The 27,667-nt window shown below is 33.4% G+C and overlaps 2 protein-coding genes across 3 annotated transcripts; both read right to left on the bottom strand.

Moving 5' to 3' along the window:
- Positions 1-1,694: 1,694 nt before the first annotated feature.
- Positions 1,695-22,999, bottom strand: LOC135128564 (uncharacterized). 2 transcript variants are annotated; one of them, XM_064055453.1, is made up of 9 exons: positions 22,638-22,999; positions 22,517-22,588; positions 22,415-22,465; positions 21,580-22,365; positions 21,332-21,529; positions 21,222-21,278; positions 13,867-14,114; positions 13,240-13,810; positions 1,695-3,171 (listed from the first exon to the last, which is right to left on the bottom strand). In XM_064055453.1, exons 1-9 carry the CDS (start codon positions 22,654-22,656, stop codon positions 2,117-2,119), a joined length of 3,057 nt encoding a protein of 1,018 aa, XP_063911523.1. In that variant the 5' UTR covers positions 22,657-22,999; the 3' UTR covers positions 1,695-2,116. The 2 variants fall into 2 exon arrangements, with proteins under 2 accessions (XP_063911523.1, XP_063911529.1); XM_064055459.1 differs by having other exon boundaries at positions 21,580-22,362.
- On the bottom strand, positions 5,562-7,888 carry LOC135132655 (zinc finger BED domain-containing protein 4-like). Its single transcript, XM_064060807.1, has 2 exons — positions 7,527-7,888; positions 5,562-7,270 (listed from the first exon to the last, which is right to left on the bottom strand). Exon 2 carries the CDS (start codon positions 6,960-6,962, stop codon positions 5,562-5,564), a length of 1,401 nt encoding a protein of 466 aa, XP_063916877.1. The 5' UTR covers positions 6,963-7,270; positions 7,527-7,888.
- Positions 23,000-27,667: the final 4,668 nt, after the last annotated feature.

Below are 27,667 nucleotides of genomic sequence, written 5' to 3'. Positions count from 1 at the left end.
CTTCATTGCACTTTGCTGTTAATTCTCGTTCTCATTTACTTAGACGTTTGATTAATAAATCGTTAATTGTATTAATGGAATAAGTAACGATTAAATTCAGTGATTATGTATCACCCGCTACTGAGTCCCGGCGATCCAGCGCGTCCCCACCTATAATCGTGACGTAGCCCGACAGAAATCCGCTGTCTAGTAATCACGCCTTCGGTCGCCCTCTCGACGAACCCGTAAAGCAATATACCCATAGACGTCATGAGCAGATATGGACGACGTTGAACAGCTGTCGGCAGAGTAGAGCTTGTATACGACACTAGACCGTAAGTTGACGAAATTTTATCTCTCACTTTCAAGGGACAAATTGCGCAAACTGGTAGGATTCCTCACGGGACATTACCAGTTTAACAAAGACCTGCATACGATGGGAATGGTAACAGACCCAATCTGTTGTGGATGCAATGAAGAAAAGGAAACAGCTGAGCACATTCTTTGTGAATGTCCAGCGTTAGCCTCCTACAGGAAATCCATACTAGGGGGCATCTAGCCTAGTATGGAAAAAAATCAGGGAGTTCCCGCCCTCGCATTACTCAAGCAGTTGGGTGGCTTGATGAGTAGAGGAGCGGGAAAACACCCAGATCCACATTATTCGCCTTTTCTAACTCTTTAATCGCAATGAGAATCTGACACAAAGTTTGCAGATAAAGTACCAACTAATAAATTTGCTGTATATCTACCGTATACATCTGTTGTTTTGTCAACAACAAAGTAAATACAGTTATTTTGCAAATGTATCTTAATTTTGGCAACTGTTTCGGTATAACATTTATTTACAGGTTGTTTCCCTTTCGTCTGGAATAGTCCTTTTATAGTACTTTTTCAAAAACGAATTAAATATAGGATTACTTAAGTTATTTAATGGAATATTCGAAGCAAGCATGGCCTGACATAAAACGAACTTTTTCCTTTTCATTTTTGGCTGTATTAGCAGATAAGTTTCTCGTACTAATGGTGGAGTTTCTTTTTTCACAATTTTTTTTGTGAAGAGACGTTCTGCAGTGTCTGTCTATAAGATTTTTCTTTGTGCTTGAAATCTATAAAAAAAAATGAAAACAAATAATTATTAATGGAAAAGATACCTATTATTGACATTTAATAATATGCAAAACATATTTTTTTATTTGGTTCTCTTGGACTTTACTCTAAGGAGTGAAAATATATTTTAAAAAACTTACTGCTTCGCCGCAAGGTTTGCAAAAAACATCATCTCCCTCTAGAACCAACTTTGAGTAGGCCCGAATCCACGATGATAGTTTGCAAGACATTTTTTTAATTATTCGTTAAATACATTTGCAGAACTATCTATATATACAACATTCGGCTTAGAGGCAGTTAAATAAAGAATTCCAGTAATACGCCTAATTGGGGGTGCCCATAAATGAAGTCTTGGAAAAACCCCTTCGCATTACTAGAAAAGGTCGGTACCCTGCATACTGCCAATAACCAACTGTATTAAAATTAAGATTTTCACCAATTACCACGAAAAATGCAGCAAAAATTTTATAATATTCATAAAACTGCATTTTGCTATAATCCGAACCTTATTTATGACACAACTTTAAAATAAAAAATTGCGGATCAGAATCATTTATATTTACATTTAATTCACACTTTAAGAAACTACAATGCAGATAATGAACAATACATTTATTTAAAAATGCGTAATAGTAACAAAAATATAGTCATAAACAAGTATTAATTTTGAAAATGAAACCGCTTGCTTGTTATTGAAAGTCCAATACTTATATACAATACAGTACAAAATCAGGAACGTTATAACTTAAAAAAAGTTCTGTTAAAAACAAAAGTACTCCCAGATCATCTTCATGAGATGTATAGTTACATTACAATAATTTCCCGCGAAAAATGTAGTGATGGATACTATAAAAATTCAAACTTCATAGTAATTTAGTAAAATCTGGTGAACGTTTCTCATAAACTACGTGAAAGCACCGCCTTGATGTAGCTTACGCTTACAGTATGACACAAAAATATCAATACATTTCAGAAAATTATTATATAATACTATACACTATAAACTGTTTCCAGACGTAGAACCAAATCACTACTTGTTACTGGCTAACTTTTTTTGTAATTCTTCGAGATTATCTCGTTGAAGCTTAACTGTTACAGTCATCATTCTTTTAACATCAACTGTCGGCTGTTCCTTCAAGTCATAAACTAAACTGTTATTTTTGCTCCTCCGCTTCCGGGTTTCTTTAACTTGCTTTGTGTTATTACCAGACTCTGAGTCACCTAAATTCGATGTTTCGCTTAAATCAATAGTGGCAGTTATTTCTTTTTCAACTACTTTTTCTGTTACTTGGGGCGTTTCAGCCAGAGGGTCTGTCGGGGTATCAGCTAGAGGGTCAACTGCAGCGCCACCTAACGGATCACTTTCCTTATTTAAATTTCCGACAACATCAGGAGACCCGTTGCAAATAACTTGCTCCGGTTGACTGACTTGATTTTCACTTTGTGGTTTCGGTGGTGCGGGAGTATCATCAGGAATTGTTATACATTCAGATGGCACATTCTGCAACTCCTTCACCGATTTTACTTTTAGATACCCCTTAGGTCGCTCGGTACTGACGACCGCCTTGGAGTTATTAACTGTCGTCATAGGAGAGCTCAATTTATTCGCACCTATCTTGGAATCTTTGGCTAGTGGTGGGATAGAGGAAGTTGATGGCATAGGCATGGTTGCTGGAGCACTCACAAAAATAACGTCGTCGTCGCTGTTGAAGGCCTCGCTCTTCTTTGATGGTAACCGAACGGTTTTAATACCCGCGATGAATTCGGTTCGGAGGTTTTTCCGAATTTGTATCAAGGAATTAATCGAACTGCTTAAAATTTCCTGGAGTTTGTTGTGAACAACGGCTAGTTCTTCGACGCTGGCCGCTTGAGACTGTGCTTTGTTGAGTTGCGTCAAAGTGTATGATAAATGTGAGTTTACGCGTGCTGCTGCTCTTACTGTCTTCTCGAACCACTCGTGTTTCATCATTGAGGAGTTATTTACGTTTCTGTTTTGTAAAGCGGAACCTAGTATTCTATTCGTAGTGGGTACTAGCGGGGGCAGAGGTTGTGCACTTATTCGAACTAAAGTAGGTGGTTGAAGAACTGGAAAAAAAAGATCGTGATTAAATGGTTATATAACTTTTTAATATTATAAATATAGGGTTGTTTCTACGTCCTGAGCGTAAGCTAAGATTTTAGATTTTTCGGAAAAAAATTAAAACTGTATAACAACATTTTGTAATTAAAATTTAAAACTGCACAACCGAATATTCTGAAATCTTGCAAACGTTTTAAGTTTATCGAAGCAATGGTAAACCGTTAATCAAAATTTATTCGTTTAGTCGCTGCCAAAAAATTAATGATGTCATCTCAAAATATTGCGCAATAAATCGTCTCCAAAATATGCAAAATATTATGACTGCATACTTGTGCTTTATCAATGCACTCACAGTTTTTAGAATTACTCATACAGGGTGACCCAAAAAATTAATGAATTTATTATATCGATTAAACAAGAACAGTAATGTTTTTATTAGTACTACATTGCACAAGTCACTTGAAACAAACACGTTTATATTTACTTTAATATTATGTACAGATCTTTTTAACTAATAAGAGTTATGATAAAAAAGTAAAATTTGCAAAATCAAATCTTATAGTTTTCTTGGAAAAATCTAGATTTATTTACCTTTAACCAATTTTTTCATTTCAGAATTTTTCGTTTTTTCTTTTTCTTTCATTTTTCAAGTTTTCCATTTTTCAATGTTTTGGTTTCATAATTTTTCAATTTTTCAGTTTCCCAATTTTTAATTTTTCGATTTTATATTATAATTTTTCGTTTTTTTTGATTTCCTTTATTTTTTCAATGTTTCTTTCGATGTTATAATTTTTTTGTTCATTTAATTTTTCGTATTTTCAATATTACAATACGTATTTCGTTTTTTCGATTTTAATGTGTCTCAATTTTTATTCTTTTGATTTTTGAATTTCTCGTTTGTTTAATTTTTTAACACCTTTTCTTTTTTTTCATTTTTGATCATTCAATTTCATAACTTTGCAATTTTTCCCATTTTTTTTATTCGAAAAGTTGAAAGATCAAAAACTGAAGAAACAAAAAATTGAATAAAACATTGAAAAACTAAAAATCGAGAAAATTAAAAATCGCAAAAATTACTGAATCGAAAAATTGCAATGAAGAAAAAACGAATCAAATCGAAAAATCGGCAAACTTAAAAATTGTAAAATCGAAAAATTATAAAATCGTCAAAATTGTAAGAAAATGGAAAAATTGTAAAATCGTAAAATGGAAAAAGTGAAAAATGTTTAAAATGGTATTTATTATTATACCTATATTTAAAATGAAAACTTCTAAAATTGCAAAATAAAAATTGAAGAAACGAAAAACTGAAAGAACATTTTATTTATTACATGTTTATTGTCACATCAACTGAAAAACTGAAAAATTTTAAAAATAAAGACAACAAAAAACCCAACCGAAAAACTGAATAAATTGAAAAAACAGAAAATCGTAAAATCGGAAAATTGTAAACATAAAAAAAAACACGAAAAATTGCAAAGTTGAATAAATGAGACAATTCTAAAATCGTGAAATTGAAAAACTGAAATATTTTAAGAAATAATAAATGTTATAATAAAATAAAATATTTTATTATTACATATTTAAAATGAAAATTAGAAAACTTGCAAACAAAAATCGAAAAACCCAAAAAATTAAAATCGAAAAATTGCCAAATCCAAAAAACTGAAAAATTTCACGTTGAAATAAATATAAATTACAAAATCAGAACATTGAAAAACCGAAAAATGAAGACATGAAAAACCGAAAACTTTAAAAATGAAAACTCGAAGTTGCATACCGTAAAAATGAAGAAACAAAAAAAAAAATCAAAAATTGCAAAATTGCAGTTCGAAAAATTGATGAAATGAAAAATCGAAAAAGTTGAAATTGGAATAACCAAAAATTTAAAAAAATTGAAAAAATCGAAAATTTGTTAAAATAAAGAAAATAAAAACCGACACGAAAAATTGCAAAACGAAAATTTAAAGAAATGAAAAGTTAAAAATTGAAAACTCGACAGATTTTAAATCGAAAAATTGCAAAATCTCAAGAATTCAGGAAAAAAATTAACACTGCAAACAGTGCAAATCAAAAATTGAAAAGACGAAAAATTGCAAATCAAAAATTGAAAAGACGAAAAATTGAAAAATTGAAAAAATAAAGAAAATAAAAGAGGGAAACGAAAAATTGAAAATCGAAAAACTGAAAAATTTAAAAATGAAAACTCGAAGAGCTCCATATCGAAAGCAGGGATGTTGCGGATGCAGATTTTTCAACATCCGCGGATGCGGATTTTTGGAGGCTCACATCCGCGGAAGCGGATCTCAAGTTTTTTTTTAAGAAAGTTAGTATATGTACAGAAATCAGTAAAAAAAATGGGAGTTTTTATTATATTTATTTCATAAACAAATTTTTAGTACGAAAATTTAAAAATCGTTGAATTATATTTAATAAAAAGTAATATTGCGGCCTTTTCAGGTTCGAGTCTATTTCTCAGAGGTTCATAAATTAATCCTGCACTACTAAATAGGTCCTCACTGGGAACACTTGCTGGTGGAGGCGATAAAAATCTGCGTGCTATTCCAGATAAAATTTTTAATTCGGTACGATTAACGCTCCACCATTTAAGTGGATTTTCATTTATATTCAGCCTTGCTTTATTTCGATACGAAAACAATTCCTTCTTGAGGACAGCATCAGGGGAACCATTTTCTGAAATTTCTTGACTCTCATCTTCACTTGACGAATCTAGCATCATGGCAAGATCGTTTTTCAAGCATGGCTCTCTGGCTGTACCGGATGTTCCAGGTTGTTCCGTATCTTTCACGAGGGAATCTCCCATTTTCATTTTTTTCGCTGCTTTGAAATTTGGAGTTATTTGAGGGTTTGAGACGTCATTCTCTATGTTTGTCCTAATCTTCAAAATATCGTCCTTAATATTTTCCTCGGTCACTGGTGTAAAAAACTTGTGCTTATAGCGCGGGTCTAAGTACGTGGCTATGACATATAAATTGTTCTCTTCCAACAAAGAAAATTTTGCTGAAACTTCAGTTTTCAGAGTCGTGACAGCCACCCGAATTGGATCAGAATCCTCTGGTCTTGTTAAATAATCATCAAGTTTTTTTCCAAGCACTTTAATTATTGGAATCACAGATGATATAAGTGTATGAGAGTTACTTAGTTCCCGTGTGGCTTCTTCAAAAGGTTTCAATAGCTCAACACAACATTCAATAATTTTCCACTCTTCTGGCAAAATAGGGTCAATTTCACTGTCATTGGTATAAAGACTCAATGCATCTTTTACCTTTAAAAAACGCTCAAACATGTAAAACGTACTGTTCCATTGCGTTACACAATCCTGAAACACTCTGAGATGCGGTTGATTCAGTCTGTCCTGGATTTTTTGCAGTTGTTTTTGAGCAATGGTGGAATGGTTAAAGTGAGTCGAAATTTTCTTACATTTTTGTTTGACGACTGTTATGTTTTCCTGTGATTGTAAACCACTTCGAATAGCGAGTTGCATCTTGTGAACTGCACAATCCAAATCATACAATACTGCTAATCGCATAGCTCTTTTCATATTGGAGCCTTCGTCACGAATAATGCAGTGCACTTGTTCTTTTGAAATATTCCATTCAGTAAGCATCGTGTCAAATTTTTCTGCAATTATGTCACCTAGGTGACGGTCGTCGAAGGTTTCGCATTTCAATATAATCAATGATCGATCAAAATTTTCTGCGATTCCATGACAAGTCAGGCTAAGCAAAGATGCATTAGAGCTTGGATTCGACCAAATATTAGAAGTAAACGCCATGTAATCAAATTTTTCGATTCATTCTTTCACTTTGTTAGCAACTTTGCCATACAGTTCCGTGCACACAAAGTCAGTAAAAAAATTGCGCCCTCTTAAATTATACCTTGGTGATAATTCTTGTATCAGTCTGCGAAAACCGAGTCCCTCTACAAAATTAAACGGTAAATTTTGAAGTGCAATCATTTCTCCGATGAGTTTGTCAATTTTTTTCGAATTTGAATTGTTAGTATCCCACTTTTTTTCTTTTTGAAGTGCTTCCTCTATCGAAAGTTGTTTTTTTGCTTCTTGTAGTGGAGTGAGGATTTTATCTAAAAATAAATACACACATAAATTATAACTTGTTATGGAAATTAACAAAAACAAACGGATGCAAAATAGATTTTAAATAACGAAACTTTTATTGCATCAACTTTTTTGTATTAAATACAAAATAAACCAACTTTGGGCTTATCTGCTATTAACATTTCTGTTAATCTGATAAGAATAGTATACTTTTAAGTAATTAATAAAAGCAAAATGCTTTATTAAGGCTAATAAATAAACACTGTTGATAGTAAAACTTACGTGCATCAGCTTTCATCTTCTGCATTTGTTTTTCGTTATTCGAACTTTCGAACAAACTAAACTGTTCTGGGTGCATGCATTTCAGATGATTTTTCAAAGACGAAGTGGTACGACCCTTGCGAGAACATGTTTTATTACATATTATACACTGAGCTTTATTTCGATCATCATCTGGTTTAAAATAAGTCCAAATCTCACTTTGCATCGGTGGTGCCATTGTAGATTCACTTGTCCAATAACATATAAAAACAAAACGTTCACAATTCGCGCAACCCCGACTAAACACGTTTTGACGTGCGAAACGCAACACCGAAAGTAGAATTCTTGTCTCCCTATTGGTCAATGCATCACGAGTGCACGCTATGCGTCACTCGTCGGCTCCAACTAATTTCTTTCTTGTCGCGACTTGCACCACATTTACATCCGCATCCGCATGAGTTCCGTATTGATTATTGCGGATGCGGATGTCCACTTCGTCTTTGAAAAATCATCTGAAATCCATGCACCCAGAACAGTTTAGTTTGTTCGACAGTTCGAATAACGAAAAACAAATGCAGAAGATGAAAGCTGATGCACGTAAGTTTTACTATCAACAGTGTTTATTTATTAGCCTTAATAATGCATTTTGCTTTTATTAATTACTTAAAAGTATACTATTCTTAATAGATTATCAGATAAGCTGCTTTAAGGAATTAATTAAAATTAACAGAAATGTTAACAGCAGATAAGCCCAAAGTTGGTTTATTTTGTATTTAATACAAAAAAGTCGATGCAATAAAAGTTTCGTTATTTAAAATCTATTTTGCATCCGTTTGTTTTCGTTAATTTCCATAACAAGTTATAATTTATGTGTATATTTATTTTTAGATAAAATCCTCACTCCACTACAAGAAGCAAAGAAACAACTTTCGATAGAGGAAGCAGTTCAAAAAGAAAAAAAGTGGGATACTAACAATTCAAATTCGAAAAAAATTGACAAACTCATCGGAGAAATGATTGCACTTCAAAATTTACCGTTTAATTTTGTAGAGGGACTCGGTTTTCGCAGACTGATACAAGAACTACCACCAAGATATAATTTAACAGGGCGCAATTTTTTTACTGACTTTGTGTGCACGGAACTGTATGGCAAAGTTGCTAACAAAGTGAAAGAATTAATCGAAAAATTTGATTACATGGCGTTTACTTCTAATATTTGGTCGGATCCAAGGTCTAATGCATCTTTGCTTAGCCCGACTTATCATGGAATCGCAGAAAACTTTGATCGATCATTGATTATATTGAAATGCGAAACCTTCGACGACCGTCACTTAGGTGACATAATTGCAGAAAAATTTGACACGATGCTTACTGAATGGAATATTTCAAAAGAACAAGTGCACTGCATTATTCGTGACGAAGGCTCCAATATGAAAAGAACTATGCGATTAGCAGTATTGAATGATTTGGATTGTGCAGTTCACAAGATGCAACTCGCTATTCGAAGTGGTTTACAATCACAGGAAAACATAACAGTCGTCAAACAAAAATGTAAGAAAATTTAGACTCACTTTAACCATTCCACCATTGGTCAAAAACAACTGCAAAAATCCCGGACAGACTGAATCAACCGCATCTCAGAGTGTTTCAAGATTGTGTAACGCGATGGAACAGTACGTTTTACATGTTTGACCGTTTTTTAAAGGTAAAAGATGCATTGAGTCTTTCATTGACAGTGAAATTGACCCTATTTTGCCAGAAGAGTGGAAAATTATTGAATGTTGTGTTGAGCTATTGAAACCTTTCGAAGAAGCCACACGGGAAACTAAGTAACTCTCATACACTTATATCATGTGTGCTTCCAATAATTAAAGTGCTTGGAAAAAAACTTGATGATTATTTAACAAGACCACAGGATTCTGACCCAATTCGGGTGGCTGTCACGACTCTGAAAACTGAAGTTTCAGCAAAATTTTCTTTGTTGGAAGAGAACAATTTATATGTCACGTACTTAGACCCGCGCTATAAGCACAAGTTTTTTACACCAGTGACCGAGGAAAATATTAAGGACGATATTTTGAAGATTAGGACAAACATAGAGAATGACGTCTCAAACCCTCAAATATCTCCAAATTTCAAAGCAGTGAAAAAAATGAAAATGGGAGATTCCCTCGTGAAAGATACGGAACAACCTGGAACATCCGGTACAGCCAGAAAGCCATGCTTGAAAAACGATCTTGCCATGATGCTAGATTCGTCAAGTGAAGATGAGAGTCAAGAAATATCAGAAACAGTAGCGGCTCGTGGTCTTTTTGTTAGGTGAGGCAACATTTTCGTTTCAAAATCAGCAGGTATTAATTAACATGTTGGCAATTACTTTTGTTAAAAAAACAGATTGTTTATTCGTTTTTATGAAAACAATACAAATAACTCTGAGTCAGTAACATATCTCTATATGGGTACACTTCCCGAATAAAAAACATTTAATTGCTTGACACAAACCAATGAGAAGGTGTAAAGACTACAGAATTTGCTTTATTAACATTAAATATTAATTCATATGATCTAGGGCTGATTTAAATATATTAATCAATTAATTAATACATTTCTGCTCAAATCTGGATGAGAGGTTCTAAATCTTTGACATCCAATTGTTCGTCGTAAGAAAACCGTGCTTAAATATTTAAACTTTATAAGAAACTTTGGAGATTATAGATTCTTATGTTGCTATCAGCATTGTAAAACTCACATTTTCATTGTCCTACTGTTTTCAATTTCAAGTTAACTGAAAAGTTTTAATACATAACCTTGGCAATGCACATGCAGTCACTACCTTTCCTCGCGTCTAATTAATGCACAACTAAATGCACACTAAATGCATTCAGCATCCCTGTTCAGCATTGTGCAGTTTCACCGTGAGATTAAAAAATTCGATCTGATTGGCTTAAGGACGGTAGGCGTTGGTGCCTCCGCTGGCGCTTTGATAAAGCACTGATGACTATTGTCTTTCTCAAAAACATATTAGCACCACTGACTAATCATACTGAAGATATCCGTCTATCTGAGGCATGCCTCCGTCTGAAGCTGGCCTACACGGCGATGATCAGCGCTTATTCCTGTCGAAAGCGCGTACTTCAAAATATGTTACCAAGACGCGTTTTAATCAATCACAGTGTTCCATAAAAGTTATTTGCTATATCTGTAAAATATATTTGAAGTTAACAGATATTAAAACAAAAAGTAATGGTCAATTTTTCCAGGGGAGGCACTGCCTCCCCTGCCTCCCCTGACGAGCCGCCACTGATCAGAAAATGGTTCCCCTGATGCTGTCCTCAAGAAGGAATTGCTTTCGTATCGAAATAAAGCAATGCTGAATATAAATGAAAATCCACTTAAATGGTGGAGCGTTAATCGTACCGAATTAAAAATTTTATCTGGAGTAGCACGCAGATTTTTATCGCCTCCAACAGCTAGTGTTCCCAGTGAACAGTTATTTAGTAGTGCAGGATTAATTTATGAACCTCTGAGAAATAGACTCGAACCTGAAAAGGCCGCAATATTACTTTTTATTAAATATAATTCAACAATTTTTAAATTTTCGTACTAAAAATTTGTTTATTAAATAAATATATTAAAAACTCCCATTTTTTTACTGATTTCTGTACATATACTAACTTTCTTAAAAAAAAACTTGAGATCCACATCCGCGGATGTTGAAAAATCTGCATCCCCAACATCCCTGATCGAACGAACGAAGAAACAAAAAAAATTGAAAATTGCAAAATTATTGCCCAATCGAAAAATTGAAGAAATGAAAAATTGAAGAAGTTGAAATTGTAAAAACCAAAAATTATTTTAAAGAATTGAAAAATGGAAAATTTGTAATAAGATAAAGAAAATAAAAAATTAAAGGATCCAAAAATTGAAAAGTTAAAAACTGAACACTCGAAACATTTTAAATCGAAAAATTGCAAATCAAAAATCGAAAAAACAAAAAACTGAACACCAAAAAATTGCAAAATCAAAACACTGCAAATACTCACGTTGAAAAATTTAAATTATAAAATCAGAACATTGAAAAATCGAAAAATTGAAGACACGAAAAATTTAAAAATCGAAAAACTGAAAAATTTTAAAAAGAAAACTGGAAGTTGCATACCGTAAAATTGAAGAAACAAAAAAATTAAAAATTGCAAAACTGAAGAAATGAAAAATTGAAAAAGTTGAAATTAAAAAAACCAAAAACTATTTTAAAAAGCTGAAAACTCGGAAATTTGTAAAAATAAAGAAAATAAAAAACCGAAACAAAAAAATTGAAAAGTTAAAAATTAAAAACTCGACACATTTTAAATCGAAAAATTGCAAAATCTCAAAAATTGAGGAAAAAAAACTGAAAAAAATTGCAAAATCAAAAAATTGGAAAATTGAAAAACTGAAAAATTTAACTCGAAAGATTCCAAATCGAAAAACTGAAGAAACAAAAAAATTAAAAATTTAAGGATTGAAAAATTCAATTTTTATTATTTTCCGAAGAAGCCGGATTTGTTGGGCTGCACTTGAACGGCGAGGGAAATTCTGTCGAAACAGCTTTCGAACAATTTTTTGCAAACGTCACACTAACATGTTCTGACAATAATTATTTTTAAAATGAATGTTTTACTGCGCAACTTTGCTCTTCCAGACTTCAGTGAATTCTGCGTTTTCGTATTTTACGGCTTGTGAACACTGGAGGACATAAAATGACTATTAGCTACTTCCTTGAGCTGTCAGTCGGAAATTTAGTACATCGCATTTAACTTCTGATCATATTTTATCATGTTTTGAGTTCACTTAACCGCTCTGAATCATCTTGAATTCCTATAATTGTGCTTTTAAAATATACTAAGTAATCAGCGGTCAATTACAAACCAGCGGTCTTCTAAACTCTCTAATCTAAGGCAACTAATCGATAATTTAATAAATATTTTAGCAGTTACCGTATGCACGAGCATTAAAAATTAAAAAAGGCAAAATATCAATACTAGTTCCTGTAATTTTTATTTTATTTCCACTGTAATGAATATACAATTCGTGTAAAACAATAAAATATAAATACTTGATAATTAATTATTAAAACAACTAACACTCGGTCTGCGTTGCAAATGGGATAAAATTATCACCTACAGGTTTAATACCTGTTCACGAGGCGCGAGCCGTGTTCTTTAATCATACGAGTACGATAATAATCCGTTGGTTGACGTACGACATATTATATGACTTCAAAACTCGTTTACAATCAATTCAAATAAATACAAATTGGTTTAAAATTATTTATAATCAAACAGATCCCCAACTCCTATAATTTAAAATAATATGTGGACTTGTAAATAGGTAAAGAAGCATAATGTGCCAAAGTTTCAAGTAGTTTTTTTTTTATAATCAAATTTTGTGATGACGTCATCAACTTTTTAAAAATAACAGATACAAAGTATAGCATTTCGGATATGTAAAATGAGGTGAGCCGTTTTTGATTTATCCATAAAATAAACTGTTTATTCATTAGCTTTTTTTGAGTCACCTGTTAAATAACGCAAAATTTTAAAATAACGTCATCAAATTTTCGGAGGGGATAACCTAGCTTCCACTTGAGAAGTAAAACATACTTTTTGAAAATAACTGCATTTAATTACTCACGAATAGGAATACTGAGATTTTTTTTGTACAGCAGTATGTACTGGAATGAATAAAAAAATACCTGCTCTAGCGGCATTTCCAGGAGTCGGCAAAATCGTTCGATATGTTGGCCTCGTTGTTGCACTAACAGTCACATGTGGTGCCGGAATCTGTCTAACAAATTCAATGTCGTTGTCCTTCGCCTTGCTCATCGTGTACCTTGGTACAAACTTAATCGGTTTAGGAAGTACAATTCCTTTACTTAGAGTTGGCATCTGAAGCCTCGGAGTAGAAGTCGCCAAAGGATTGGCAACAATTGTCGACGCGGCATTGCTTTCGTCCACCACCTTCTCTGCAAGAGGATTATAATCCGGATCCGTCTCGCTCTTTCTTTTCTTAGCTTTTTTCGTTTCTTCCGCATTTTCTGCGGCCCTCTTCTTCGCGCCGCAGCATCTCGAATAATCCTTGCTCCAAATCTCGGAAGTGGGAAGTGTCGCTGCTAGCGACATCTCCCTTCGCACGTACTCAAAAAATTCGTAACAGGCTATTCTTTGCGTGATGATCTGAGATTGATTGCACCTGAAGCAGTCCCAGTTGTCGCTGTCGCGGATCTCGAACATCTTCTTTCTGCCGAAGTTTGTGCGAATGCACCTCTGCAAAATTGAAGCAATTAGTGAAAGTGTTGCGAGGTGGCGTGGTGTAAACGCACTTTACAGAAGACAAATTCGCATTTTGAGCAACAGACGACTTGGCCTCCTTGGCCACACCAGCGACAGTACAGTTCGCTGCCGTCTTCATCTTTCTCGAACTCGCCGCTCGTGTAAAAGTGGTAGCATTCTTTACAAATGATTACTTTTAAGAGTGGATGAACGAATCGATTGTTTTGTCCTTCTAGAGCACTACCCAGGTGAACGTTGCAAGCGGTGCAGTGGATTCGGGTGAACTGGACAGGATTCGCTGAAAATTAAAAAAAAATGTACATAAAGATGGAATTGAATAACATCAAGTACTCTAGAAAGCTTTAATATTTTCCAAAGTTAATACAAAATCTTGCAATGGGGTGTTTTATTCCTAGCAAAAATATATCTAGAGTTTTTGGGTGATGGTGTGGTCGTTATCAGTGGCGTAACTACCGGTGTTCCATGTGTTCGCCGGAACACGGGCCCGCTTCTTCAAGGGGCCCGGTCCGGTCACACGAATATTTTTTTTTATTGCATTTTTTGTATTATTGCGGAAATTAAATTTCTATTTACGATTTTTTTGCTGCAAAGGGCTGGACCTCTGGCGGCATCTCAATATCATACATTCAATAAACTCGGGGTTTAGCGACCGACACCGGCGGCCAGAAATGCATCAGCATCTGTTTCTAATAAACCTGCCGCACTGTTGGAATCCCATTGTGTCAAATCTAACATCCCATTTAGTAAATTACCAATCTTTAGCCGACAAAAATATGACTAATTTATGATTCAGGACAACAAAATACTTAAATTTTGTCTTCAGATCTTCAGTGAAACTTTATGCTGTAAGACGTGAAAAAAAAAATCAGTTTCAGTTGTGTTTTAGGAAAACTTTCGTATTCTCAAAACTATTTTAATTTTGTGTTTGTGGTGCTTTTTTGGAATAATAAAATATATCTGATGTATGTTACAACAAATTTTTACTTCCCTTCATATTTTCTCGACGTGTCATGACCTCTAGACTACGAAAAAAGTAGTCTCTCGTTTCCGTCTATCTGTCTGTCTGCCTGGTGTCTGTATCCATTTTTGTTAGACAAGTAATCTCCGAAACTACTACACCGATTGTTGTTAAATTTTGTATGTATATTAGGAATACCATGTAGATGGTTAAATACTAACTAAAATTCTAAAATTTGGCTAATCATCCCCACGACCAATGGGATGACGTCATCTCCAACATTTATAATAAAAAGTTTCTTGAAATTTTTTAAAATAAGATACTCCTGCACCGTATCGAATTTTTACCCCACATATCAAGAATTTTTGGAAAACATTCAAAACTGAATAACAATATTTTGTAATATAACTTTGAAACCGCAAAACCGAATGCTCTGAAATCTAGTAAATATTTTAAGGATATCGTAATCATGGCAAATCGTTCAGCAAAATTTTTTCGTTTATCCACTCCCAAAAAATTGATGACGTCATCTCAAAATTTTGTCGAGTAAATCCCATTCAAAATGTGCAAAATATGATGAGTCTATACCTGTGATTTATCATTACATTAAAAGTTTTTAAATTTGTTATACAGGGTGACTCAGAAAAATTAATGAAAGAGTCAATTTATTTTATTGATTAAATAAGGAAAACGTTCCTTATTTAATCAATAAAAATTTGGGAGTACAATACCTACTCATACTTTACTCAGTATATGTACTCGTATTTTTAAATAATTTTTATTTCGCTGTTCATTAGGGGCCCCACAGTGTCGTAGAACACAGGCCCGTACTTTGATTGTTACGCCACTGGTCGTTATATTCGAAAACTATGAGGTTTTCTTCTTTGAAAAATTCATCATTTATATATACCGGGTGTCTGGAAAATAGCGGATTAACTCTGAAGAGTTAATCCGCTATTGAAGTGCGTTATGTACGGGGGGTTTCGGGAGTCCCAAAAAAATAAAAAAAAAATCTGTACGATCTAGATTACGAAAAAAACGTAATTTTATAAAAGTAAAATTGGCAACATTGCGCGCGCCTAATACGTGAAAACCTTTGGCTTACTTTTCGATTAATTAGTAACGATGGTAACTGAAATCCATCTTTTATTTTTTAGGACAATAACCATTACAACCAGTAGTCATTAATCGTTGTGCATTATTATTATTAATAAAACTAGCTGTTATTTTTCATTAATAAATAAACAAAACAAAAAAAATTCATAAGACATTTATAAATTATAAACAAAAACAAATATTAATGTTTCCAAATTTTGATATATTTTTGTAAAAGTTGGTTATCAGTACTTGCTAAGATAAAACTGATTTTGCCAATGACATATCCTTTAAGAAAAGAGAGGGTGGCAGAGCTAGTACCCGCTAAGATAAGTGATTTTGGCAAATGACATACCTTCTAAGAAAAGAGAGGGAGGGTGGGGGGAGGGGCTAGTATCTGCTAAAATAAGATCGATTTTGGCAAATCACATACCCGCTAAGAATATAGAGGGCGGGTGGGCGGTTCTAGTATCTGCTAAAATAAGACCGATTTTGGCAAACGACATATTTTCTAAGAAAATAAAGGGCGGGCGGCTGGAGCTAGCGCCTCCTAAGATAAGACTGATTTTAGCAAATGACGCAAATTAAATTATTACAAGAAAAGACACTAGAGGCTCCAAAGCATTTTCAAAATCTTTCCAAACAGGAATACCTCGAACCTCAAGATTGTTTTAAATTTTCAAAAAAAAAAAAAAAAACCGGGGTCCTAAAATTTACTCAAAAACAGGTCAGGTCAGAATTTTCCAAAAGTAGAACATCAAAGTCCCCCAAAATTGTTTTAAATAATTTACAAAAAAATAATAATACACCATAGATACTCAAGAGTCTCTCCAATTAAGAAAAAGAAACAAAAAACACTGCGGCACTCAAAGACTTTTTCAAATTCATAAAAAATAAAACACTGAAAGCTCAAAAAAATTTTTTAAGTGCATTCAGCAACAAAACACCAGATTCCTTTAGATCAAAAAAATTGATCTAAGGTTATTTAGGACAAAACCAAGTACAGTTGAACAAATGCATCTTCGAAAGATTAAACTCACATAAAATTTAATTTTGCGAATTTAATTTTTTTATGATGAAATACAGCTACTGTTAAATTATAGGTAAACAAGCATGCGATGCGTATGTTTCAAGTGAGTTTTTCATAACGAAATTTTGTTATGACGTCGTCAACACTTTATCAAGGACACTTACATTAATTTGAATAGATGCAGTGTAATACTAACAATAACAGTGATTTGATCAATAATAAAGAAGCTGCGGACCGGCATCGATTCCCGGACCTCTCATCTGTGAAGCGAAGACGCTACTAGACGGACTAAACGGATTAAACAATATAAAAATAATAATAAACGAAATCGATGTAAATTCATAAACCACAAGTATAAGAATACGTTATTTTATAAAATTTAAATACCCTTTTTTGAAAAATATTTTGTGGAGACGTTATTAAATTATCGGTGAGGATGATTACTGATTGGTTAGCATTTTACCATCTACACGACACTTCTAAAATAAAAAAATCGATACAGACAGACGGAAACGGCAGACATATTTTTTCCCACTCTTGGTGTCATGAAACGTCGAGGAAACATGAAAGCAGCCATTCGCAGGGTGGACCCTACTACAAAACTTCCTTAGCATACGCTCCCGCTCGGGCAGTAAAAGTCTATAAAATGACGACAAACTTTTTTAATTCAAATGGAAGTGTCCGCCGCCCACCCACCCTCTCTTCTCTTATCATTACTAAGAAATCAGAAACTAAGCTGGAGGTATTCACGCATTAGGTGCGTGCAGTGTTGTCAATTTTAATTTTTTTAAATTACGTTTTTTTCGTAATCTACAACATAAAGGATTTTTTTATTTTTTTAGGACTCCCGAAACCCCGTACATAACGTACAGAAGAGTTAATCCGCCATTTGCCAGACACCCGGTATTTCAAGTGTTGCATGTGACGTGAATTATCAAAATTTATTATTTTTATTTACACTTTCAGTTTTTTTTATCAGAATTTGCTTTACTGGATTTTTTTTATAGGTTGTTTTCACCAAAATTGGACGTTTTTTGCATGGTTGAAAAAAAACAGAATTAATAAATCAAAAATGAATGATTTTTTTTAAATCATTCATATTTTATTCTTCTTCAATTCTTATTTTTTAGTTTTTCAAGTATTACAAATTATAGCTCAAAAAGTAGCGAGAGGAATCAAAAGTTAGCGGTTTTGATCACGTTTATTCAGATTTTGGCAACGTTTTGTATTTTATGAAGTTATTTAAATTTTTATTTTCCACGTGTTTTAACACATATTCACAAGTTTTTTTTTTTTTATTTTCATTTACGTTTCTAAATATAGCATTTAATAGTGTTATTTATTTTACAAAGCTTACTGGAATATTTTTAATTAGTTTTGTTATACCGGATCTTAAAATTTAAAAAATAGGCCTAAGGTAGTACACAGAATTTTCCTCACCCCTAAAATACAATCCGACAAATAGTTTCTTCGAAAAAGTATAAAATTTGATTTTACGATTTTAATTTTTTTCATGATACATTAAATAAATCCAGGATTGTTATTTTATAAAATTTAAACATTTACTATGCAAAATTTTTAGATTTCGTTATCAAAATATTGGTGATGATAATCAGAAAAATGTTTATTATCGTTGACATGACATCCTAAAATACAAATAAATTTGTAAATAATCTAGTACTTGCTAAGATGAGACTGTGGCAAATGACATATCCTCTAAGAAAATAGAGGGTGGGTGAGCGGGGCTAATACTTGCTAAGATAAGACTGTGGCAATTGACATGTCCTCTAAGAAAATAAAGGGCGGGCGGGCGGGGCACGTACTTGTTAGGATAAGACTGACTTTGGTAAATGTCATACCTTTTCAGAAAATAAGAGATGGGTGCTTGGGGCAAATTCTTGATAAGATAAAAGTGTAGTGGCCCCGCCCACCCACCCCTATTTCGTTTTGATCAGTCATTTTATTGGCTTTGAGAAAGAAGTTGAATTTCACATTGACCAATAATAATAATCATCTAGGATTACATTTTTTTTATAAAATTTTGGCGCTAGTACCTGCTAAGTTAAGATTGATTTTGGTAGATGACATACCTTTTAAGAAAATAAAGGGTGGGTGGGTAGGCGAGGCTAGAACTTGCTAAAATAAGACTGCGGCAAATCACATGTCCTCTAATAAAATAGAGGGTGGGTGGGCGGGCTAGTACTTACTGGTATAAGACTAATTTTGGCAAATGACATACATTTCACCATTATAAAATCGACACAGACGAAAGACGATAGACAAACACGAAAACAGGAAAATTAGCGTTTTATTTTGTTATTATTCCAGTCGGTTTTAAATTTATTTTGATTTAAACTGCATTTAAAAAGGCCGTATTATACATTATATTTTCGTAATTTGAAAAGAAACAAAGAAATCATTATTTAAACCGGCGATTTTTTTTAATTTTTATGGAAGATTTTTTTTTATCCCTTGATTTAAATCATGAATTAGGTCGTGCCAACCCTGGATTTTAATTTAAGTTTTACTACAATAAAGATTTAAAAACAAATTTTGCTAAAATAAAAGTTAAAAATTAAACGACTGTTTCTAAGGGAATTTAGCACATAAAAAAGTTACACATAAATATACATAAAAATTGGTCTAAGTTCATTTAGTCAGAACTTTCCTGCATTGATAAACCGCAAGTGTAGACCATATTTTTCATATTTTAAATAAATAAACTTTATTCGACAAAATTTCAAGATGATCATTTTTTAGGGTTGGGGTTGAACGGTTCCCAACAAGCTTAAGATAACCCGATAACCTTAAAACGTTCGCAAGATTACAAAGCATTTTGTTTTGCAGTGTCAATATTACTTTGTCAAGACGAATTCATAAACTACAAGTGTAGGAATATGTTATTATATAAAATTTACTACTATAATTTTGAGATGACTTCATTACATTGTTAGTGGGGATGATTACACAAATTTTGGTTAGAGTTTTACCATATACACTATATTCCTAAAATACTTGATAAGCTTACTTAAGCAGTCTTTCTTTATCTAAAACTTTGTTACTAATACAGGTTATTCATCTATAATTGTATTCAAGTATTTTTATAATATGCTAATACATATGAATTTGTATGTAAATATATGTCAAAGTGAAATACCCAGACATAATAAAATAATCAAATTATTAATATTTCTAAGCAATAGTAACGCTAAAAAAATATTCAGTCATGATTTCTTGCTTAGCAATTGTTGTGTTAATTAATCAAGTAGTGTGGTGTGATTCGGGATTTTGATACCTCTTATCAAGCGCTTGTTTTTCCCGTTTTTTGTGGTTACGCTATATTCGAAAAATATCTAAATAATACTTCCACTTCCTAATTTTTTCATTCAGGCCAATTTTAAAATTTACAATCCTGGGAAAAACACAAAAGGTTGACGTTAGTTTATAAAGTATAAACATAAATCATTCATAAACAATAATTATACAAGTTTCTGTTTAAGGCATCTTCTAATCCGCACCACAGATCTAAATTAGGAAATTTGTCTCTTCAGGATATTTACCATTGAATGAAAACCATATATTCCAGAGTTACATAATTAAAACATGATTTTCTTTGCCATAGAAATCAATGAAACAAGTGAAAGAATACAGTTAATTTTTTTATTTTAGTTTCAATTGCGAAATTTTACCCAAAAAATACATAGACTATAATGATAACAATTTTTTGAAAATCAATGTCGTTTTGTTCTGAACTTTAATCATTTTATGACAATAACAGAACCCACCTATGAAAATTTTTCAGATGTTGCATCTGAGTCATATCTGATTTTCCAGGTAAGACATTTCTGATTAGCTGGACACCAGTACATTTTCGTCAATATCACATTAAAAGAGTTGAACCAAATTGTAGTTATATATTAGACTTTTTTAGTGTAACTTATGGCTTCATTGTGAATATATTGTGAAAATTCCAAAAAATATATTTGGGGAAATGTAAGGTGGTAATCCTGGTGACATATTTACCCTGGTTAGATATTCATTACCATCAAAATGAACATGGTAGGATTTTTTTATTAATTCATTTTTAATAATTAGGTGCACACATTATTATAGTGCAGTATGAATTAATTCTTGTTTAATTTTTCAAAGTAATCCACCTCAACATTGTCATTGTTAGTCCAGGCCACAATATTAAGTTGGTAATATCAACTGGTTTCAGATGTCTAAACAGACTCAATTTCTTCTTTCATATTATCATATTATGTTTAATAACCACATAGTTTTAATAAAAATATACTTACTTGGTCCATACAGTCTTTTCTTCAATTCTAACTCCTCTGGGGTCAAGTTGAACGAAACTAAAAACATACATCCCATAATCCCGCACTTAAAAATCTAACGCTTAACCTACTCTCAGCCCCTGTGACATCATCCACAAAAGTGGAAAAAACTGGCTCATATGGCAATGGGCTATCAATCCCAGTTTCATTTGGCACACCACCATTGGTGGTTACTACTGGATTATCATCCACAGCCATTGACACTTCTGGACAAAGTAATGATGGATCAAAATCATCATCATCCTCAGCATCATAATCCATTTGACATTCTTAAAAGAAACACATTTATTATTATTTCGACATAGACTGATGTGTATACCATCATCTTGTTCACTAGTATATCTGTTTGGTGGCCCATCCTCTGCAGTATCCTTATTTGGTTCCTCAGTAGGTGGATCTTTATCCCCATTTACTACAGGTTCTTTGTCTGCAGCCACTTCATTAACAGAATCTTTGTCAGTAGTAATTTCCTCAGCTGCCTCCTTAGGAGATGTAGGAACACTCTCTGCTACACTGGATACAAGTGCTTCCACTGTAGCAGCAACATCTGCAGGTTTTTCTTGTTCGTTAACAGAATTATCAACATTGTCGGTATTGTTTTCCACTTTATCATTGCTCTCAGACTCTTTTTCTTTATTTTCTGTCTCACTAATATCTTTTTCTTTGTTCTCTGCCTCATGTACACCTTCAGTTGTTTCTTTATCAACTACCTCATCACTAGCTTTCTCAGGTTGTTCTGCCTCAATTTGTTCCTCACTTTCAATAATTGAGGAATCTTCAGCACTTTGTTTTGTTGTTGCATCATCAACTTTGCTGTTGCCTTCAACACCTTGCTTTGTTTCTGCATCATCAATTTTAGTGTTGTTTTCAACAACTTTGTTTTTGTCTTCGTTTGATGTTTCCTTCTCAGCAATAGTTCCATCCGTAGCAACATCTGATTGCTTGTCATTAATACTGACAGTTTTGTCAGACTCTTTCTCGTTTTCCCTATTTGCACTTTCATTCTCTGCTGGACTTTCTTTGCTTTCAAAATTGTCATCTTCGCTGTCACTTCCCTTCCAAACATCACTGTTGCTGGCAATGCTTACGTTGTCACAATTATCTGCTAACTACTGTGTTAAAATAAAATGGTATTTTGTTTCAACAATACAAACCCATAAGATCCAAAGGATCATCTACTTCTTCACATCCATTGAGAAGGTTAGCTAGAAAATGGAATCTGGTAAAAATCGGTTTAGTTTATTTTTCTCACTGACCTGCACCATTCTCATTGTCCTTATTGATATCAAGATCTTGGTGCTGACTTTTCCCGTAATCAGACAGTGTGTCTAAAACAGTTGGTTTGTGACGGGTACAAAAATCGAAGTGAAAAAATACCTGTTTGCAACTCCTCCATTGTCACTGTTTAGTTAGGTTAGTTTCTCCACAGCATCAAATTTTGTTTTGTAAACTAACTTTAATTAAGAAACAATCACAACACACTAGCGTTAAATACTCTTCACGACTACGTTTGGGCGCCAAAATCCCACAATCACTATTCAAATGGATTCCTAAGATAACTTTCAACAACTTTACGCAGGTTCGTAATGGAATAATTTGTTACAAATAGGCGCGAGAACTTCGTAATCGAAATTATTTGAGACGGTTTGTTACTGCTCTGAAGGAAAGTAGTTTTGCTTTCAGACACCGCGGAGAGGTCTTTTTTTAGCACGTGTGTCTGTGATCAACCCGCAACCCGACGCACGTTCGACCATTCCCGGAAACCCGAACGCCACAAAGACGTTGAACGAAGAGCCGCTGCAGAGAGAGACGACAGAACGCCAAGGTTGCGGAAAATCCCACGAAAAAAATAAAAAAAAACAAAAACGTCACAGTTTCCTCACTTTTTTTACACATTTTCCGCGTCATATTTATCTCAAATTTCATTCTGACACGCTTCAAATAAAAAAAAACAATATGGATGTATGTATGTACTTCACTCATTTTGGATTTAGTTTCGAAAATTGGCCAAATTTTTGAAAATTGTTCAGTTCATGGTTAAAACTCGACGTTTCGTCTCCTGTCGGATCATCCTCATTGTTTCCGCTTCGCTGATTGGGAAAACTATACGCGGCACCCTTCTATCCTTCTCTTGACGCGCATTTGTCTCTTTTTCGTTGCGTCAAACTGAGACATACGCGGGCGCGTCCGCTCATTGCTTGTTGCCAAGAGCGGGAAGTTAGTTTGGAGTCGGCCGTAACAGCCTATCGCCGGCAAGCAGCGGCCGGGCGTTGCGTTCCCAATAAAATCAAGTAGACTCGTCCAAGGCCACCTTTGTAGCCTGTTGGCTGGAATTTAGTGTAGGGGGCGCTACAGCACAAGCTTCTAGAACATTCGAGGCAGAGCTACTGATGATTCATGTTTTCCAAGGATCGGCGTGCTCTGCGCATACGCAACGAGCCAAACGTTTCGGATGGAAGCTTCATCAGGACTTCGCGCGGGAAATTTGAATTTTTTGCTAGATTGTTGATTTTTTTTTAATGTGAATCAGTAATGAGTCACAATACTGATGTGTTTTGAAAAAGTGGCCTGATTTTTGCACTTATTGTAATTTTTGATGAAGTTTTTTTACATATTATGTTAATTATTGTATACATATATTATATTTAAAAAAAAATGTTAAAAGTTAGTTTGGCTGATGGTAAGGTCTGGGAATAACACTGTGGAGTCATTTAAACCATCTAAAAAAATTTGATGTAAGGAAAGGTTAAAAAACACAGACAACCTACAACCAGTGGCGTACTCCAGAGGGGATTAGAAAAATATTTATTTGTTGGATACACCACTGGATATTAAATCTTTCGACGGGCTGCAAAAATATTTGTGTTAACTGGAAATTTGTACGTGTTACTGTCATGTATAAAAAAATCGTACTTTCCTGAGAAGAATCCTGGATCTAGAAAATTCTCCAAAATCGTATAGGTATTTTTTTTTGTGGTACACAAATTTTCAAAAAATATAAATATATCTAGAATAGTACTTTTGCTTTAGATAAATTATTACCCGTAGCACATGTTCATTAAAAAAGACCCGGTCTAAAAATCTGGTGTTAGTGCAAACACTGGGTAATTAATACCAGAAGTGTTACTTTCTATATATATCATACTTTGAATGGAAATTTAATGATTTTACTGATGCTCAGTTATTTTTAACTGGTGCTTCATTGCTCGCGAAATTTAACCATTTAGAAACAATGAGATTATCTCAGCTCAGTTGTGTCTTTTATTTCGCATGTAAATCGGTTTGCGTCCTAATCGTTTTGCCCCAGCTCTTTCGTTCTCGGTGGTTTCGTCTCCGGCCTTTGTTTCCGCCATTCGTATTCGACTCTCTTCGGATCGTTGTTTCCAGTCGGTTTCGTCCCAGGGCATTTCGTCCCCGAAATTCGCCAGCTATAAAACAATGATGCAGAAAGAACAATAGTTATTAAAAAAATGGATATAAAATGAGTCACCTATTTTATTTTCCTATTTTTAAAAAACAGAGTTCGTGGACCTAAAGTAATCAATGTGTCAAATAGCGTGATGAAATTAATTATTAGTAAGACGTCCCATAAATTTCAGTAATTAACATACACTGCATACACACTGCTTTCTAGAATTGTTAAAAGTCTACTAAATAAACAGAGAATTATTATTATTTTAGACCTTCCACTGACCCGGAAATGGTCGGCATTCAGGCAAAACTTATATCACTACAGGTACTAAGCCCAAGGACCACTGCTGTCCTTGTTAAGATAAGACTGATTTTGGTAAATGAAATACCCTCTAAGAAAATAAAGGGTGGGTGGGCGGGGAAAGGTTTAAGGATTAGACTGTGGCAAAAATAGTAGAAATGTAAACGATATCAACTCAACTACTCTAAAGCATTCAGACTGCCAGAAATATAATTTATAGAAAAAATAAAAAATGTCACTCATGTTCAAAACATCAAACACGTCATAGTTATCAAGAATATGAAGAAAAAAGTGTAAAGAAAGATCAAACTGTCAAAAATATTATATAAACTTGAAGAATATCGAGAACGTGTAATAAGAATGTCAAAGTTTAAGATTACAAGTGTCAAACATTTTTTAAAAAAATCACCAAGAATGATATGTTAAATACGTGTACGTGAAAATGTCAGATATGTCAAACACATCAAATATTTCAAAATTGTCAAAAATAACAAGACGTCAACATTCTTAAAGTTGACAAAAAAATAAAAAAAGTGAAACACATCGAATATTACTATTTTAAATACTAAACTCGGAAAAATTCCATCTACCTAAACGTGCTCGCTATGCCCCCATTCTAAGGGTGCGTTTTTTTTTTAATCTAGAGATTTATTATTACAACTGAACTCAAGCAGCTTCGGAAAAACTCTTTCCAGAATACTTATAGACTAAACCCTAAAAACAGAACGTTCAGAATGCGAGGGCAGCGAGCTCGTTCAGGTGTAAGTTTAAAAAAATATTCATCTGTATTCTTGCGACGCTAAATTATTTACGAGAGAATTTTTTAGTGTCTAAAAAAAGTAAATCTTCAAAATGTTTGTGAGTATTAAATTTGGAGAAACTCTAGCCATCTAAACGTGGTCGCTGCGCTCGCATTCTAATTGTGTGCTTTTTAAAACACAGAAATTGATTATTACAACTGAACACAAATAACTTCTCTAATAAGATTTATTCTTGAATATTTCTGAGACTAAATTTCAAAAAAAGAACGCTTAGAGTCCGAGCGCAGCGAGCACGTTCAGGTGTAATTTAAACAATTTTTCATTAATGTCCGTGAGAAGCTAAATTATCAAGAATTTTTTTCTGTGCTCGCTACGCTCACTTTTTAGGGGTTGATTTTTTCATAGTAATTTTCCTTCATACTAAGATCTCGAAAATCATTACAATAAAAATTAAATTTCAAAATTGTGAAGGGCTGAAAAATGTAGACCAGGGTGTCTGAAAAGACAAATAGGCCAAATTTTACTTCATTTAAAATTAACAAAATGTGAATTAGCGCACTGACGCTGTTTTCCCCCCCTACACTACTCTGATCTGCTTGTACTAACCTTCCAAGATTGACATAAGCAGACTGTTCGAGAAACTTACAAACACTTTTTTGAATTTGAATTTTGACAATTACTAAATGAGTCAAATAATAATAATAATATTTATTGATTTCAACAGGAAGAAATCCCAATTACAGAAACCATATAAACCAAAAATAAACTCATACAAAAAATAACTAGAAAATTGACAAAAAATTAAGTAACCTTAAACATAATATAATAAGAGTACATACATCTTAAACATAATTATAATACTATTCTACAATGTTTAGCAAGTTAGTAGAGATCAAAATTAATGAATATACTTATAATAAACCGCACATTAAATTAATTGGAGATCTATTCAGAGCATTAGTTCTAACAGAGTTAACATAAAAAGAAATATGTTGGCGAGTATTTAGTCGTGGTACAAGAAAATTAACTTTACCCAAGAGCACAGAACTATCAGTTCTATTATGAAGAACATTGTATAAAAAGCGGATAGCCCGGGACAAAACCACCCCGACAAAATCGCCCTGACAAAATAGCTCCATCAAAATAGCCCTATATCTAAAAATCTCCACAAGGGAGCAACCATATCACAAAAAAAAAATTACATGCACTATTCTTTATTAAACATCATAGTTTAGCAAAAAACAAAAATCGCATTTTGTAACATTAAAGATCCTGACATAGTTATGATTGCAGACAGGCAAAAACACGTTCCAAACTATTAGACATATCGACTCCGAACTTGTACAGATATGTCTTTCCAAAAACTTTGCGGCTCACCCTGGTGCCCGCGTCAATTTTTCTAGGAATACCGGTGTAAATTTGTAACTTGTTTTGTAATAAAATCTCTGGACACTTAATTGCTACCATAAAATTCTCGAATTGACATATTATGGCGCCGGCAACAAGCAACTTATTATACCGACTAGTCTAAACAAATGCAGTGGTTGAATAGTCACGTCGGCTTATTTTTATTATTGTTAAGATAAAAAACGATTGCACACGTGCATGCACATTATTTTGGATTTAAAAATCAGTTTCTTCCGGGATTCAGAACCGCGAAGATCTTAAAAATGAAACATAGCATAACTTGACTATTTTTCGAGATCATCAGTCAAAGCTCAAAAGCGGGAGTGCTCAGGGCCTTCAGCTTCAAAAGCTGTACTAAACGAAATACTGATTAAAGATGAGGATAAGAAACGGCATGAAACTGAAGAGGACGTAACTCTTTTGAGTGATGTGGAAATCGATGAAGGGGACGAAGATGATTGTTCAATAATAATAATAGGTTTTATTTTTCCAACAGACACAAGGTCCATATAGAGATAGAATCATAC

This window comes from Zophobas morio, unplaced genomic scaffold (assembly GCF_036711695.1).
Source record: "Zophobas morio isolate AGI-343-1 ecotype UQ-CSIRO unplaced genomic scaffold, CSIRO_AGI_Zmor_V1 ptg000002l, whole genome shotgun sequence".
NCBI lineage: Eukaryota > Metazoa > Arthropoda > Insecta > Coleoptera > Tenebrionidae > Zophobas > Zophobas morio.
This window is presented reverse-complemented; position numbering and strand designations above follow the sequence as displayed.

Bases quoted from the DNA above. Each gene is read 5' to 3' on its own strand.
- LOC135132655 (XM_064060807.1), bottom strand. From the start codon at position 6,962: ATGGCGTTTACTTCTAATATTTGGTCGAATCCAAGCTCTAATGCATCT.
- LOC135128564 (XM_064055453.1), bottom strand. The intron at 22,466-22,516 runs GTCAGTGAGAAA...TCCATTTTCTAG, and splicing joins GGACAATGAGAATGGTGCAG to CTAACCTTCTCAATGGATGT. The intron at 14,115-21,221 runs GTAAGTATATTT...TTTAATTTTCAG, and splicing joins GAAAAGACTGTATGGACCAA to CGAATCCTGTCCAGTTCACC.